We start from the raw sequence: 17,188 nt of genomic DNA on the forward strand, positions 1-17,188 counted from the left end.
GTATGAGTTGCCTGCTGATGGATGGGTGGGGTTGATTTTATAAAAACAAGTAGGGGTTAAGGCCAACAATACCGAAGAACACGCATCCGAAAATAGGGGAGTTACTAGAGAGATGCTGGCAACAGGATCCGGAACTGAGACCGGACTTCTCGGAGATACTAGGAATTCTGCAGCACATTGCCAAGGAGGTAAGTTTAGCAGTTACAGTAAGGGTTGTATGGAAGGAGAGTTCTTTGTGGAAACTGAAGTTGTGTATATATGTGTAGGTGGGGGAAGAGAACGAGGAGAAGAGGAGGTCGACGGGAGGTATCTTCTCGGCCCTGAGGAGAAGCAGCCACCACTGAAACAACAATCCCTTTTCACTTTGGTGTGGGACTGTGACTGACTCTCTATTGTTTATTTATATTTTTGGTGAGAGCTACACTCTCGTGATTCTTCTTGTTTCATGTCTTTTATAAAATTGGTTTATTTGGTCCATTGTAAGTTGTAACACAACATCTATTGCTGTATTAATTCAAGGCATGTGGTGAAGGTGGGGGTGGGTGATTGGATTTGTAACGAAAGACAACACATGGCACACGTACGATGTGATCCTACGAACAACACCCAACACAGTTGAACTCAACGGCCAACTCCCAAATGGACAAAACTAAGTGAATGCTCTTTTGTAATTTGTCATTCTCGCACCAAGAGTATGCGTTGTTGTTGTTACTTGTTAGTATCGAATATGTAAATGGTGGTGTTGTTGATGGAAACAAGGGTTCAATCATCCGTAGTCTTAATTTCTTCCTTTTTCTAACATTTTAAAAAATAATCTGTGAAATTAAAATTTTCCCTTTAAATTTTGGGAGGGAAGAGAGAGAGAGAGCTTCTTGGGGAAGGAAATGGCGAACAACAGTAATCTGTCGAGCTTGGTTCACGAACTCCGTGAACGAGTCGCCGCATCGTCCTCCACTTCTGCCAACAGCCTCCGTGACTCCTCTTCTGACGACGATGCTCTTGAGCTCCGTTTTCGTGCTGTCATCCCTAATCTCCTGAATACCTATGTCGTCCCTTCTCTCGGTACCTTTTCTCCCCCTCTTTCCTTGTCTCACTTTTAACTGCTTCGCTTTTCCTCCGGTCCTTTGTCGTTTCGTATGATCATGACGTTCTCTTCATCTCCTTCGATTCATTTTCCATGGAGAAATTGCGCCAGCGTGTCTTGTATTCGGTGAAACCCGTGAATCGATGGATTTCGAGATTTCAGTGCTTGAATTTTGCTGTCTATTTGGATTGTGGAATTATTACTCTTGGAAATGGGCTTTCTAGTTCTTACTCCGGTCTGGGTTTTAACATCTTTCTCAGGCAACGGGAGAGAAGTTACAGCTGTCCTTAAGCTTGTCAGTAATACCGCAAAGAACTTTCCTGGGGTCTTCCATCACGGAAACCCTGCTGCTATTTTTCCTGTAATTGGTCGGATTCTGCCCTTCTTTGCTGAACCAGCATTTGTGTAAGTTGTTTGATTAAGTTTCTTTGGCTGTTACCCAGATACTGGGATTTTTAGCTGTCCATCTATACTTTGGTTTCGGTTGTCTGCACCACAATATATTGATATTACATTTCCGAAATCATCCACCTCTTACCGGTCTTACATTAAAGGTTCTGATTTGATATATTCTCCTCATGGATGTCTTCCTATTAGAATGACGCCCATAGGCTTTTCAATGTGAAAACTTGTCATACCTAATTGTTTGTACCAGTATTGGTTGGGACTGTTGCCACACTCATCCATACCATAGCTTCAAGCTAGGGCTGTCACCACTCTCGATATCCATACCATAGATATGAGCATACAGTGATCCAGGTGATGTTGGTTTGTATGTTTCATTTTTTTGTAGTGTTATTTTAATGTCAGCTCCTTTAAACAAATTGCAGTCCTGGACATGGGGTGATTCTTGAAACAGTTGGTTCTCTCTTAATGTTGCTACGTTCCAACTCAAGGAAGGCATACCGTATGTTTTTCCATGATGCTTTGCAGGTCATTGAAGGTGAGAGTAAGATTTTGGAAGTTATATCTTATGAATGAGAAAATTCATGGAGTTTGGTCACGGTTTTCGGCCGTTAACCTTTCACTCTAATTTCATGGTGATTGTGATGTTTTACACAAACCAGACCCCTTCCTGTTCTGGAAGTGAAAATAAGTGTTTTCCCCGTTTTGTAGGTGGAGACATTTTATATGACAAACCGACTCTAGGAATGCTAATTTAATGAAAACTATAATTCCTGAAATACTTTCTACTTATGCTGGACTGACATCCCATTGTATTTATCCAGAATTGCAACATATCGCATCACTTTATTCCAATGACCCAGGACAATGCAATCTTCATCTTCCATTTAGGTGTTTCCGTATGCCTTTTTCTGGAATTTGGGTTGAATCATGTCGTCTCTGTGATCTCCTGGATGTTAATAAGCCCAGAGATGGGGATGGTATTGTGTTGAACTTATTGGGAAGTGAGAGATGGCAACCTTTTGCTACTTGTATGATTAAGCTCATCTGCAAATGCCTAACTGAAGGGACACTCTATGTGGAGGGTCTCATCCATACATCATTCACTAAGGCTGCTTGTTCTTTAATTTGCTATGGCAGTGCCGATTTACAGATGGTGAGTTACACTCTGATCATAAGCTTCATAATTCCATCTTATCTAATTTGGCTGTGATGTCACTGACACATTTCTTTTTCTTCAAGCACAAGATGATTTCAGCTTATTGTAATCTGACATTTTTTCTTTGTCGAAGGCATGTTTTGACTTTGCATGTCTGGCCGGATCAATACTCAATTTTAACATCCTTCCTCACGTGGGCTTAATACAGTCAATCATCCTCCTTTTACGATCAGACGGTGAAGGATTTCCTGCATACAGGTGTGTGCCCCAAGATATCAAAATTGAGTTCTCTGTTTCTACTTTCATGATTCTAATTAAGCTATTTTCCCCCCCAAAAGTGTGTTACCTTTCCCTGTGAACTTCCTGGAATATCTGTATATTATTGCATTTCTTAGGCTTGTAGTCAACTTTTGATAGTTTTAGTGTGCAATATATATGGTATATGTTGATTAACCTTCAACTTTTTAAGTTGTGGGTTTATGATGCAGAAATGTGATGTATGATTCCACCATCGGCCGTTGCCTTATGTCAGTATATTCCAGCTGCTCTGATGCCGACGTCAAGCTAACTGCAGAAAGTTTAGCGTTGGTCTTCCCTCAAGCAATGCGGAGAACAAAGAGTGAGGAACTTAAGGTATGTGTGGTTCTCTTTGTCCTTAGACATGATTGATTCCCTGTTTTTTCGGTCATTTTTGTTTTCTTGCTATAGTTGTTCTTTCAACAACCTGTTAACAATTCATTTGGCATTTTTATGTATGCAGGCTGCACTGTGCAGTGCATATGTGCGGATTGTGAAAACGTGTCCTCCTTGCATTTGGAGGCCGCGATGCCTTGTAGAGTTACTTCATCTTTCAGAGCCATGCTTACAATTGATGGGCTGTTTTAAAGCAGTTATTGCTGTTCTGGGACCTGATCATGTTGGAGGGAAGCCACCAAATTGTCACAGCCATATATCTGCAGGAAGCGAAAGACCTCCTCAGGAATCTAAGGTGGGAGAGAAAAGGCATATAAAGGATGAAAGTACCTCCAGAAGCAAGCGCCAGAAGGTTGGTGCAGATTCTAAACATTTCAGTGTGGATACTCTCTCAGAGGTTAACCTTGTTCCAGTAGGTGCTGATGAGACCGAGGGAAAATATGCTGATATTCTGCATAGGATGCTTATTTCCATTATAGAAACTTTAAAGCCTCCACCTGTGCAAACTGACACTGTGGGGCCTGAAATTGCAATAATGGCACTTACCATTCTCAGCGATGCATTTTATATGTATCCGTGGACTGGCATCTCTCATCGCTTGTTTCACCATATGTATACGTGGCTTCCTTGGATAGCCGAGCTGGTGAGCATTGAATTCCCTATTCTTTTGTCGACATCTTCATTTTCTCAGTTTTTAAGAGACTCTTATGTAGGCTGACAAAGGCATTCCAATCACCTTTGATGTTTCCACCTACTTGGAAGGAATTCACAATCTGTTGCTCATGCCTGGTAACTTTCCATGAGAACAAAACCTTACTGCTATCAGTCAATTCTCTTATCTGTTTTCCTAATCATAAATCTGGTATCTCCTAATATTCTGTTCCGTTTTCTCCAGAGAATTATGAGTTTATAAACAAAGGCGATGCCTTGGAAGCTATAAAAGTTGTGCTGAAGCTCCCTTGGACGCATTTTCTGCTGTTTAAGAAGCCTAATTCTTTGTTGAAGTCAAAATGTATATCTGTGCGGATATCGACAAAGCTAGGTTCAGTTTTAAGTAATGAGGCTGGTTTTGATCTCTTTGATATGGCTCTTTTTGATGATTCTGAGCAAGTAAGAGCTGAAGCTGTCGTATCCATGCCACTAATTGTTCTCTTCTCTGGGCTTGGTGCTCTACCACATATCTTTGGAAAGATGGAGTAAGTGATGAAGAACATGACATTATAGTCTAAACTTTTATTGCTGTTTGGCTTCCGATTACTGAAAAAGGGATATCTTTGTTTTTGCCTTGCACTCATAGGTGCTTGTTGACCGAGGAGCATGTAACGGTTAAGAAGGCCCTTCCACATTCTCTTGGTTTCTTGTCATGCCTTCATGGATCCAGTCCTATTGGTTCAGATAAAAGGGTCTGCCACTTGTTCCAAAGTGAAAATATGAAGAGAGATGAGACTCTAAACTATCTAGTTCAAGGCTTCCGCTGTTCAAAGTGTAACAAAACTACCAAAATCGAAGATGAGGAACATTCCAGAATCATACGACCTCCTGAAGTGGGGTGCATGCAAATGGATCGTCATTGTGATTACATTCACCTTCAATCCCTGTATTTTAAACTTCTCTATGACGAGTCTTCTGAAGATATTCAACTAGCCTGTGTGGAAGTAATTCAAAGAATTCTTGGGCACACAGCTTCAGATGTTCTGGTCAGAACAAGATCCGAATGGAGGAGATGCTTTCAGTATCTGTTACTTAATGGAAATATGGACATTAGGGAAGCATTCTGTGCTCAGGTCGGTATTTTTGTGCAAGAACCTATATTAAGCTGTTTGTTCCTTGGCGAAGATGCTTCACAGAAAAGTTGTGAAAGGAATTTCTATGAAATTATTGAGCATGCTCTGGCAGCAGCTAAAGAACTTCTTGTCATCCAGACTCTTCTGGAATCCACTGCTGAAGTTCTGGTATCTGTTAATATTAACTGTGAGCTTTTCTTGTTGTCTCTTTTCCTGCTTGGCCGGATCAATACTCAATTTTAACATCCTTCCTCACGTGGGCTTAATACAGTCAATCATCCTCCTTTTACGATCAGACGGTGAAGGATTTCCTGCATACAGGTGTGTGCCCCAAGATATCAAAATTGAGTTCTCTGTTTCTACTTTCATGATTCTAATTAAGCTATTTTCCCCCCCAAAAGTGTGTTACCTTTCCCTGTGAACTTCCTGGAATATCTGTATATTATTGCATTTCTTAGGCTTGTAGTCAACTTTTGATAGTTTTAGTGTGCAATATATATGGTATATGTTGATTAACCTTCAACTTTTTAAGTTGTGGGTTTATGATGCAGAAATGTGATGTATGATTCCACCATCGGCCGTTGCCTTATGTCAGTATATTCCAGCTGCTCTGATGCCGACGTCAAGCTAACTGCAGAAAGTTTAGCGTTGGTCTTCCCTCAAGCAATGCGGAGAACAAAGAGTGAGGAACTTAAGGTATGTGTGGTTCTCTTTGTCCTTAGACATGATTGATTCCCTGTTTTTTCGGTCATTTTTGTTTTCTTGCTATAGTTGTTCTTTCAACAACCTGTTAACAATTCATTTGGCATTTTTATGTATGCAGGCTGCACTGTGCAGTGCATATGTGCGATAAACCAATCTTGCTACATGCATGTGAAAGGAGGATTTGCAATACTACTCTCAAGAGCTGCTAACATCCAGAATGAGCTATTTGATTATCTGTCTGTTAGGCTAATTAGGCGTCCCCATGTAGTAATAGAATTTGCAGAGGCTGTTTTGGGAGTTGAGACTGAAGAACTTGCTAGGAAAATGGTTCCTATTATCCTTCCTAAGCTTTTGGTATCTTGGCAGGACAATGATCAAACATTTGATATCTTGAACAAGCTGTCCCAGTTATTAGACACTGATGTGGTACCTCTAATAGTTAATTGGCTACCTAGAGTGCTTGCTTTTGCTCTCAATCAAAAAGAACAGAACGGTTTGCTCTCTGTTTTGCAACTGTATCACTCGCAGATTGGATCGGACAACCAAGAGATCTTTGCAGCTGCATTACCTGCTCTTTTGGATGAGCTTGTATGCTTTGTGGAAATCGCTGATATACCAGAGACTGATAGAAGGTATGAATGATGTGATTTCAGGCTTGCAGAGCAGAATGTGGTGGTTGAATCTGGCATAAAAGTTCTTAACTTTTTGTTTTTATTTTGGGACAACATTTTCCTGGTTTTTCTTGAATGTATCCAGGAATGTGCTGCTACCTTTATGCATCTAAAATTTCATATAGGAGTCTGTCTTTCATTTAGATGTTTAATTAAGCTATTGGGGGATTTAATTTTAAAACATGTGACTGAAAAAGAATTCAATTATTGCACCTTGTTGATTGATTTCAACATTTTGCTTATGCAGGTTAGAGAGACTTCCAGAGGCAATAAAGAAAATTTCAAAAATTTTAACAAATGCAGAAGATCTTCCTGGATTTTTGCAGAATCATTTTGTTGGACTCCTTAACAGTATTGATAGAAAGATGCTTCATGCAGAGGATGTTTTGCTTCAGAAAGAAGCTTTGAAGCGCATCAAGTTACTCATTGAGATGATGGGCCATTATCTGAGCACATATGTGCCAAAACTTATGGTTCTTCTCATGCATGCTATAGATAAAGAGGCACTTCAAAGCGAGGGTCTCTCGGTCTTGCACTTTTTCACACAGAAGTTAGCGGCTGTGTCACCATCCAGCGCAAAACATGTCATTTCTCAAGTTTTTGCGGCCCTCATACCCTTTCTGGAGAGAGAGAAGGATGGTCCATCGATTCATTTTGATAAAGTGGTGAAAATTCTTGAAGAACTTGTACTGAAGAACAGGGAAACCCTGAAGCAGCATATATGTGAATTTCCCCTCTTACCAAGCATACCTGCTTTAGCAGAAGTGAACAATGCTATTCAAGAGGCCCGTGGGTCAATGACGTTGAAGGATCAGTTGAGAGATATTGTAACAGGCCTGAAACATGAAAACTTGAATGTCAGGTATATGGTGGCATGTGAGGTAAGCAAATTGCTGTATCATAGAAAAGAAGATGTTGCTGCTCTGATCACTGGTGAACTAATCTCAGACATGGAAATCCTGAGTTCTCTGATCACATCTTTACTACAAGGATGTGCAGAAGAATCGCGAACTTCAGTTGGTCAGAGGTTGAAGTTGGCCTGTGCTGATTGTCTAGGAGCACTTGGTGCTGTTGACCCTGCCAAAGTGAGAGGTACTTTGTGCCATCGATTTAAAATCCAATGCTCAGATGATGATCTTATTTTCGAGCTAATACACAAACACTTGGCAAGGGCTTTCAGAGCTGCACCAGATACCATCATTCAAGACTCAGCTGCACTTGCTATACAGGAATTACTAAAGATTGCCGGTTGTGAGCCATCGTTAGCCTTGAATGTTGGTCTCTCTATATCAAATGAACCTTTGCATCCAAATGCATTGGGTGCTAAAAGCTCAGGAAATAGCTGTGAGCTCAACAAAAGGGGACAGAAATTATGGGATCGATTTTCAAATTATGTAAAGGAAATAATAGCCCCGTGTTTGACGTCAAGGTTTCAGCTTCCAAATGTGTCTGACCCTGGGTCGGCTGGACCAATTTATCGACCTTCTATGTCATTCAGAAGGTGGCTATTCTACTGGATAAAGAAATTGACAGTGCATGCAACGGGATCCCGTGCAAATATATTTGCTGCTTGTCGAGGTATAGTGCGCCACGATATGCAGACAGCTACTTATCTTCTACCATATTTAGTACTTGATGTTGTTTGTCATGGGACTGAGGAAGCACGTCACAGCATTTCAGAAGAGATCCTTTCTGTTCTTGATGCAGCAGCTATGGAATACAGTGAGGCAGGTTCAAACACTGTTGGTGTTGGGCAGAGTGAAGTTTGTGTTCAGGCTGTCTTCACACTTCTTGATAATCTTGGCCAATGGGTTGATGATGTGAAGCAGGATGTAGCACTATCACTGTCTATGCAATCATCAACCTCTAGGCAAGTAACTTCCAAATCAAAGGACCGGGCTTCAACTTCAACCATGGAACAAGATCAATCGCTTGTACAATGCAAATATGTTTCGGAGCTTTTGCTTGCAATTCCCAAGGTTATCCTTGCTAGAGCATCCTTCAGGTGTCAAGCTTATGCCAGGTCTTTGATGTATTTCGAATCCCATGTACGTGGAAGATCAGGCTCCTTAAATCCTGCCGCTGAGAGGACGGGCAACTTTGAAGACGCAGATGTTTCATATCTGATGGAAATATACAGCTACCTTGATGAGCCCGATGGTTTATCAGGCTTTGCAAGTTTAAGCAAATCGTTAAGTTTGCAAGATCAGTTACTGATAAATAGGAAGTCTGGAAACTGGGCAGAAGTTTTCACCGCATGTGAACAAGCACTTCAAATGGAACCAACATCAGTTCAAAGACATTCAGATGTTCTCAACTGCTTGCTTAACATGTGTCACCATCAAGCAATGGTAACTCATGTGGACGGTTTAATTTCCAGAATACCGGAGTACAAGAAAACCTGGTGCACACAAGGTGTACAGGCTGCATGGAGATTGGGCAAGTGGGACTTGATGGATGAGTATCTTCGTGGAGCTGATGAAGAAGGTTTGCTGTACAGTAGCTCGGACAGTAATGCCTCTTTCGAGAGAGATGTTGCAAAGATTCTCCAAGCAATGATGAAGAAGGATCAGTACTTAGTAGCTGAGAGAATTGCACTTTCCAAACAAGCTCTGATTGCTCCACTAGCTGCTGCAGGCATGGATTCATATACACGGGCTTATCCTTTTGTTGTCAAACTTCACTTGCTAAGGGAGCTAGAGGACTTCCAAGTTATTCTTAATGGGGAATCTTTCTTGGAAAAATCATTTAGTGCAAGTAATTCAGTGTTTTCAAAAGTAGTCAATAATTGGGAGAACCGGCTCAGATTTACTCAATCATCACTCTGGGCAAGGGAACCTCTCTTAGCTTTCCGAAGACTTGTCTTTGGTGCCAGTAGTCTTGGAGCCCAAGTTGGTAACTGCTGGCTTCAGTATGCAAAGCTCTGTCGTTTGGCTGGACACTATGAGACAGCAAACAGGGCAATCTTGGAAGCACATGCTTCAGGGGCACCTAATGTTCACATGGAAAAGGCGAAACTTCTTTGGAGTACTAGGCGTTCAGATAGTGCCATTATAGAGCTGCAACAGTCTCTCCGGAATATGCCTGAAGAAGTTGTTGGCTCGGCTGTAATTTCTTCAATTAATAGCTTATCAATGGTTCCACCAATTCCAGAGCAAGTGGTTCGTAACACACAATCTTTGAATGAAAATAGAAATGTTGCAAAGACTCTTCTTTTGTATTCCAAATGGATTCACTACAGCGGGCAGAAACAAAAAGAAGATGTTATAAGTCTTTATTCCCGGGTGAGGGAATTGCAGCCCAAGTGGGAAAAGGGATACTTCCATATGGCAAAGTATTGCGATGAAGTGCTTGTGGATGCTAGAAAGCGTCAAGAAGAGAGCTTTGTAAGCAGCAGAAAAAGTTCTGCTTCTTCAAACTTGAACAATGAAAAAGCATGGTGGTTTTACCTACCTGATGTACTGTTATTCTATGCCAAGGGACTTCACAGAGGTCACAAGAATCTCTTTCAAGCACTTCCGAGGTTGCTAACCCTATGGTTTGAATTTGGTAGTATCTACCATACTAGCAGTTCTGCAGCCAATAAGGAACTGAAAAGTATTCATGGGAAGGTGGGTACAATGAGCTAAACTGAAATCTCTCTCTTTTACTGCACTTTACTATTTGTTGCAGTACTTTTCATTTTTGAGATACTGGTGATTCTCTTGGCAGGTTATGAGTATAATTAGAGGCTGCTTGAAAGATTTACCAACTTATCAATGGCTAACCGTACTGCCTCAGTTGGTTTCCAGAATCTGTCACCAGAACGATGAAACAGTACGACTGGTCAAACATATCATCACTTCTGTTCTACGTCAATATCCACAGCAAGGGCTCTGGATTATGGCAGCGGTTTCAAAATCTACTGTTCCTGCTAGGAGGGAAGCAGCTGCAGAAATCATACAAGCTGCACGAAAAGGTTTCAACCAAGGAGATGGAGGCCACAGTTTGTTCCTTCAGTTTGCTAGTTTGACTGATCATTTGATAAAGCTGTGCTTCCATGGGGGACAACCAAGATCCAAGACTATCAATATATCAACCGAATTTAGTGCTCTGAAAAGAATGATGCCTTTGGATGTGATCATGCCAATCCAACAATCTCTTACCATTAGTCTGCCAGCATTCGATATGAACAACAATGAATCACTCTCTGCCAGTGTCTTTTCAGGGTCAGATCTGCCAACTATTTCTGGAATAGCTGATGAGGCAGAGATACTCTCGTCACTTCAGAAACCCAAGAAGGTATGCTTTTCCATCTTGTTCTATGCGAAAATGAGAACTAGTCCTGTTTGGAAGAAGCCACTGTTTTATACATGTTTTCTTGAGCATGTTGTCCTCAAAAAGAAGTTCTCCCACCATACACCTTTCAGTACCAAAAGATTTCATTTCTTCTTTCCAGGTTGTTCTGCTGGGAAATGATGGTCTTGAGTATCCATTCCTGTGCAAGCCCAAGGACGATCTCAGGAAAGATGCCCGCATGATGGAGTTTACTGCGATGATAAACCGGTTACTATGCAAATATCTTGAAAGCAGGAGAAGAAAGCTTTATATCCGCACCTTTGCAGTGATTCCTTTAACTGAGGACTGTGGTATGGTGGAGTGGGTCCCACATACTCGTGGACTACGTCATATCCTACAAGACATATACATATCTTGTGGGAAGTTTGACCGACAGAAAACAAACCCTCAAATTAAAAGGATTTACGATCAGTGTGTGGGCAAAATGCCAGAGGATGAAATGCTGAAGACCAAGATCCTCCCAATGTTCCCTCCAGTTTTCCATAAATGGTTCTTGGCCACATTTTCTGAACCAGCAGCATGGTTTAGGGCACGCGTAGCTTATGCTCACACCACTGCAGTTTGGTCCATGGTTGGACACATTGTTGGTCTTGGCGACCGTCATGGAGAAAATATTCTCTTTGATTCTACCTCAGGCGATTGTGTTCATGTTGACTTCAGTTGCTTATTTGACAAAGGCTTACAACTGGAGAAACCTGAGTTGGTGCCTTTCAGACTGACCCAGGCAAGAAAACACGAATTCTTTCTTGTCTTCCTGTTTAGTATTTTCCCTTTTTATGTTCCGGTTTGTTATCCTTTTATTGACTACTACTAGGAACTTTGGTGATAATCTTGTGAACACTGTTTCATCATACCACAGAACATGATTGATGGCTTGGGTATCACCGGGTATGAGGGCATCTTCATGAGAGTCTGCGAAATCACCCTCACTGTATTGAGAACACACAGGGAGACTTTGATGAGCGTCCTGGAAACCTTCATTCATGATCCTCTCGTGGAGTGGACAAAATCACACAAGTCAAGTGGGGTAGAAGTTCAGAATCCACATGCTCAGGTTTGCATCGTCAATACATTTTTTTTTACCAGACTTCTTTTCAGTTGATTAAACAACCATGCGCTTTGACAACTGCAGCGGGCCATAAGCAACATTGAAGCCCGACTGCGGGGTGTGGTTGTTGGTGTTGCAGCAGCACCTTCTTTGCCACTAGCTGTAGAAGGCCAGGCTCGTCGTTTGATTGCTGAGGCTGTCTCACTCAAGAATCTTGGGAAGATGTACATCTGGTGGATGCCATGGTTCTGAACCATATGATGCTTTTTTTTGAGTAATCTCAATCTTGCTCAGGAACTGCAAACTATACTGCATATTTTTTTGTTGATCTACTCTAATAGTTTGTTGTCCAAGAAGCCAGAATACATCTTTCCTTCCCAGAGTTTGGAGAGTTTGAAAGCCGTGTTTATGCTCCAGAACTCGGAGGAAACGTCATCGCCATCTGAATGCAGCATATGCTAAACTCGTATAAAGTAACTGGATGGAGTGCACTGCTGAAGCCCCTCCCGAGTAAGTTCCATAATGAGTGTGATCCCAACATCGTGAAATGCGGTATCATTTCTTAAACCCTCTATTCTCAATCTCTGTCCCCCTATCCATCTCGGAATATATGCTTCTGGTTTTTTTTTATAAATTCCATTCTTCTCTTTTCCCTATATGCTATATACGAGTTCCAGATTGCATCAATTTTAATATTTTTCTTCCGTTGTTCTGTACCTTTACTTTTTTTCCCAGAAATATAGAGTTGTTTTCTACTTTAAGCTGATGGCATTTTTTGTGTTTTTCACACGGAGGAAATAAAAAAGACGGAAATCCTTGGGGGTGTCACGTGTCAAAATCCTTTACGCACCAGGTGTATAATTATTTGCCTTCTTGATCTCAAGGGACAAATTCCGCCTCTACCCGTGTCTGCTCGCCCGCGGCCCGACGTCCACGGCGTAGTCTTACCCTAAGTCCGTGTGCTGTTTTATTTTTCCCGAAAAAATGAGCAGAGGAACGGCCAAGAGGGCGAGGACGGAACATTCTGTGGTTGATGTCTCGAAACGCGAGCTTGGATTATTGCCCAACAGGAGTTTCTCCCAGCGCTTTTCAGCTTCCGAGGTCTCTCTTTATTTTTCCCCCTAACTAGAAACGCGTTGGGCTGCTTCTCTGGTTGAAGATCGTTCCTCTTTTGCAATTTTCATGTGATGTATTTAAAACTTCTATGTTGGGTTTGTTTTTCAACTCCTTTTTAGGAAGACTATCTCTAATGGTTGGCTTTATATCCACTGTCTCGGCTTCGGGAATCACCCCATACCTGGGTTAGAATTTGATGCTAGTTTCCTGATTAAGATTGATCTCCAGAGAAGGTTGATCGCAATTTACAGCAAATCGGGCCATTGATTGGATGAAGATCTTTGTGTAAATAGGATCTATTGCGGCATTTTGGGCTCCACAGGAAGCTGCAGATGCATAGAGGTTCTGTACGCACGGTAAGCTTCAATGCAGATGGCGATATCTTGGTTTCAGGTTCTGACGACAGGCAGGTTATACTTTGGAATTGGGAGACTGGGAGTGTCAAACTCTCATTCAGTTCAGGCCACACCAACAATGTATTTCAAGCAAAGTTCATGCCTTTCTCTGATGATCACAGCATCGTCACATGCGCTGCTGATGGACAGGTGCATCCTCTTGCTGGTTTAAAACTACAGCATTGTAACAACGTAGTGTGGGGTAATTCTACATACTACATCCAAGATCGTTCTGGTTTAAAACTACACTCTTGTTCTTTCCCCGTTACCTATAAATAGGTTCTCTTTCGGTAATCATTTTCCTTTTAATTCAGCATAATATTTCCCCTTAACTGCAAAATCTGGAATTCCAGGTCCGGCATGCCAAAATTCTAGAATCTGGAGTAGAGACTTCCTTGTTGGGCGGACATCAAGGACAGGCCCATAAATTGGCTATTGAACCTGGAAGTCCGTTTTCATTCTATAGCTGCGGTAGTGATGGAGTTGTAAAGCATGTGAGTTATAGCCATCTGCTTATTTGTCTTCGTGTTTTGTTGCGATTGATGTTGTATTGTCTTTTGTTTATCGGCGATGTTGAGTATAGATCCCTATGACAAAATAATGCTTTGATTTTCAGTTTGATCTAAGGACTCGGGTGGCTACGAATCTTTTCACTTGCAAAGAGGCACGGCTCAAGTTAGTTGTTTACTTGCATGCGATTGCTGTTGACCCAAGGAATCCAAATCTTTTCGCAGTGGGTGGTATGGATGAGTATGCTCGAGTCTATGACATTCGCAGCTACAGGTCAGATGGTTGGTACAACTTTGGCCAACCTGTAGAGCACTTTTGTCCTCTCCATTTGATTGGAGACGAACAAATAGGAATAACGGGCTTGACATTCTCTCATCAAAGTGAGCTCCTGGTTTCGTACAGTGATGAGATCATCTATCTGTTCACCCATGATATGGGCTTGGGGACCAACCCGCATTCTCCACCCTCAGTTGATGAGAACGATTCTGATGTAGCAAATTACAGGAGGGCATCTCCTCGGGTTTACAAGGGGCACAGCAACCGTGCGGCAGTCAAAGATGTTAACTTCTTTGGACCTAAGTCTGAGTATGTTGTTAGTGGCTCTGACTGTGGCCGGTTATTCATCTGGAGGAAGAAGGACAGCGAGCTCATTCGTGCCATGGAAGCGGATGCACATGTTGTGAACTGTGTAGATTCTCATCCTCACATGCCTCTGCTGTGTAGCAGTGGAACCGAGACTGATATCAAGATATGGACTCCGGAGGGCAGTGAGAAAACCACTTTGCTGGAAAATACAAGTCTGGTATAAGATTTTATGGGAAATTGTAATTTTATCTGTTTCATCAATCATTTTGGGTATGAAGACTAGGTTATAATTTGAAAGGATGGTCTGTGGTCTCAGTATCTGGCTATGGTTTAGTAAATGTACCTGAAATATGAGTGGGTGATAAAACTAATTGTGTATATATGTCTTGTTGTAACAGGCTTCAATCCATGGCCGCTCCAGTAGGTTTCTTTTGGCAGGCTCTTCTGATGAAGAGGATGAAGATAACTATTTATACAGTCCTCCTGGGTTTTATGTGGATGATAATGATGATGAGGGCAGTGATGAGAGTTCATATGACGACGACGATGATGACGACAACGATGGTGATGATGGCACAGATGTGGTGAGTGGACAGTAGTAATGGTGCTTATGGATGTAACCAGGAGAAGGGTGATGCTAATGGGGAATGTGCAGCATAATACATGGGTGATTGTGGTCGATTCTTTCTTCTCTCAAGGAGGTGGCAATAGGTGTGATGTGCTTGGCCATGGTTGTGGGCATGATCAGTGTGTCATGAAATGTATGCTACTAAAATAGTGTCAGACATATATGATCGTAGAAAAGAAGAGATAATTATACTACTAACGTTGTGATATTTGATTTAAGATCTTTGCGAACCCAAAAAAAAAAGATAATAATAAGGAAAGATCAGAAACCTAATAGCTTGCGTAGTTTTTAGACAACGTAAGACGGTTCGCTCCTGCAATAAAAACGCTCTAAAGCGCCGACCTATATAATATTGGCCCAATGGGATCCACATCTGGTGGACCGACACGCTTTAAAAATGCAAATTACTTGGAATTGGTCATGTAACAACCTTACACCGTCCGATCAAATTTTTGAGATCGGACGGTCAAATGAGAAGCCGCCGAACATTCTCGAAACCTTCAGCCACTTGCCCCACGACCCCTATATAAGCTTCTCTCTTCAGGTCTCTTTTCAGTGCAAACCCTAGCCGTCTCTTCTCTATTAGATCTGTCATTCTTTCTTCGTTTCTCGTACATCGCTTCTGCGCTGCAATGGCTGGTAAAGGAGAAGGTCCTGCGATCGGGATCGATCTCGGAACTACATACTCGTGCGTCGGTGTGTGGCAGCACGATCGTGTTGAAATCATAGCCAATGATCAGGGTAACAGAACGACCCCATCCTACGTTGCGTTCACCGACTCCGAGCGTCTTATTGGAGACGCCGCAAAGAACCAGGTCGCCATGAACCCAATCAACACAGTATTCGGTATGATTGTTGTTTTCTCTTCATCAGATCGTCAGTTTGTTGATGCTTCTGGTAGATCTCGATTTTGGATGATTTGTTTTTGTATGGTGGGACATGTACAGTTGATTTTTAGGGTCGAACTTTCGTTACGGTGAATCAGGATACTAGTCTTTTACGTAAATCCTGCTAGGCGTATCGTATCTAGGCTGTTCTGGTTGAATGCGTTCTTTAAGTCCTTTATTGGCAGCTTGATCGGATATCCTGTGACGGTAAATGTCTCAGAGTAGGTCGGTTCCTGTTGCTTTACAGTGTAGGAAGTCCAGCTTATTCCTCGATTTGTTTTCTGTCTTCTTAGTTTGACGTTTCCGAAATTGTTGTTTTGCCACCTATGCGACAGATGCCAAGAGGTTGATTGGTCGTAGATTCAGTGACGCTTCTGTACAAAGTGATGCCAAGTTGTGGCCTTTCAAAGTCATTCCTGGTCCTGGTGACAAGCCCATGATTGTTGTCAACTACAAGGGCGAAGATAAACAGTTCTCTGCTGAGGAGATTTCATCAATGGTCCTTATCAAGATGCGTGAGATTGCTGAGGCTTACCTTGGTACCACTATTAAGAACGCCGTGGTCACTGTTCCAGCTTACTTCAATGACTCCCAGCGCCAAGCCACAAAGGATGCCGGTGTCATTGCTGGGTTGAATGTCATGCGTATCATCAATGAGCCTACGGCTGCTGCCATTGCCTATGGTCTTGACAAGAAGGCTACCAGTGTTGGTGAGAAGAATGTCTTGATTTTTGATCTCGGTGGTGGTACCTTTGATGTCTCTCTTCTCACTATTGAAGAGGGTATCTTCGAGGTTAAAGCCACTGCTGGAGACACTCATCTCGGTGGTGAAGACTTTGACAACAGAATGGTCAACCACTTTGTTCAGGAGTTCAAGAGGAAGAACAAGAAGGACATCAGTGGTAACCCGAGAGCCCTCCGGAGGTTGAGAACAGCCTGTGAGAGAGCTAAGAGGACCCTGTCGTCCACAGCTCAGACCACCATTGAGATTGACTCTCTGTACGAGGGTATTGATTTCTACTCTACCATCACCCGTGCAAGGTTTGAAGAGCTCAACATGGACCTCTTCAGAAAGTGCATGGAGCCTGTTGAGAAGTGTCTTCGCGATGCCAAGATGGACAAAAGCACTGTACATGATGTCGTCCTTGTTGGAGGCTCCACCCGTATCCCCAAGGTTCAG

General features: G+C 42.2%; 4 protein-coding genes across 7 annotated transcripts in view; all 4 read left to right on the forward strand.

Annotated features, from left to right (window-relative positions):
- LOC104824751 (serine/threonine-protein kinase STY46) overlaps nt 1-535 on the forward strand; it is a 6,505-nt gene extending 5,970 nt beyond the window's left edge. The window contains exons 15-16 of the mRNA XM_010556905.2: nt 54-188; nt 267-535. Of these exons, the coding sequence (XP_010555207.1) occupies nt 54-188; nt 267-344 (213 nt within the window). The 3' untranslated portion in view covers nt 345-535. The remainder of the gene's footprint in view (nt 1-53; nt 189-266) is intronic.
- Nucleotides 536-816: 281 nt separating this feature from the next.
- On the forward strand, nt 817-12,440 carry LOC104824750 (serine/threonine-protein kinase ATR). The gene is given in 16 exon segments (XM_010556904.2): nt 817-1,062; nt 1,345-1,489; nt 1,915-2,027; nt 2,314-2,645; nt 2,782-2,906; nt 3,137-3,281; nt 3,409-3,984; nt 4,055-4,130; nt 4,237-4,537; nt 4,639-5,381; nt 5,949-6,462; nt 6,749-10,112; nt 10,213-10,782; nt 10,940-11,563; nt 11,699-11,893; nt 11,972-12,440. Coding segments are annotated over 16 exon segments (8,169 nt in total). The 5' UTR covers nt 817-884; the 3' UTR covers nt 12,140-12,440.
- A 92-nt stretch (nt 12,441-12,532) lies between these two features.
- LOC104824749 (DDB1- and CUL4-associated factor 8) lies at nt 12,533-15,334 on the forward strand. 4 transcript variants are annotated; one of them, XM_010556903.1, is made up of 6 exons: nt 12,896-12,988; nt 13,123-13,188; nt 13,297-13,548; nt 13,752-13,892; nt 14,015-14,710; nt 14,892-15,334. In XM_010556903.1, the coding sequence occupies exons 3-6, from the start codon at nt 13,336-13,338 to the stop codon at nt 15,090-15,092; spliced, it is 1,251 nt and encodes a 416-aa protein (XP_010555205.1). In that variant the 5' UTR covers nt 12,896-12,988; nt 13,123-13,188; nt 13,297-13,335; the 3' UTR covers nt 15,093-15,334. The 4 variants fall into 4 exon arrangements, with proteins under 4 accessions (XP_010555202.1, XP_010555205.1, XP_010555203.1 ...); XM_010556900.1 differs by lacking the exon at nt 13,123-13,188 and having other exon boundaries at nt 12,533-12,988; nt 14,892-15,331; XM_010556901.1 differs by having other exon boundaries at nt 12,896-13,188.
- Nucleotides 15,335-15,668: 334 nt separating this feature from the next.
- LOC104824753 (heat shock cognate 70 kDa protein 2-like) overlaps nt 15,669-17,188 on the forward strand; it is a 3,167-nt gene continuing 1,647 nt past the window's right edge. The window contains exons 1-2 of the mRNA XM_010556906.2: nt 15,669-15,967; nt 16,344-17,188. The exon at nt 16,344-17,188 is cut by the window's right edge and continues 31 nt beyond it. Coding sequence (XP_010555208.1) covers nt 15,754-15,967; nt 16,344-17,188 — 1,059 coding nt within the window. The 5' untranslated portion in view covers nt 15,669-15,753. The remainder of the gene's footprint in view (nt 15,968-16,343) is intronic.

Source organism: Tarenaya hassleriana, unplaced genomic scaffold (assembly GCF_000463585.1).
Source record: "Tarenaya hassleriana unplaced genomic scaffold, ASM46358v1 Cleome41, whole genome shotgun sequence".
Taxonomy (NCBI): Eukaryota; Viridiplantae; Streptophyta; class Magnoliopsida; order Brassicales; family Cleomaceae; genus Tarenaya; species Tarenaya hassleriana.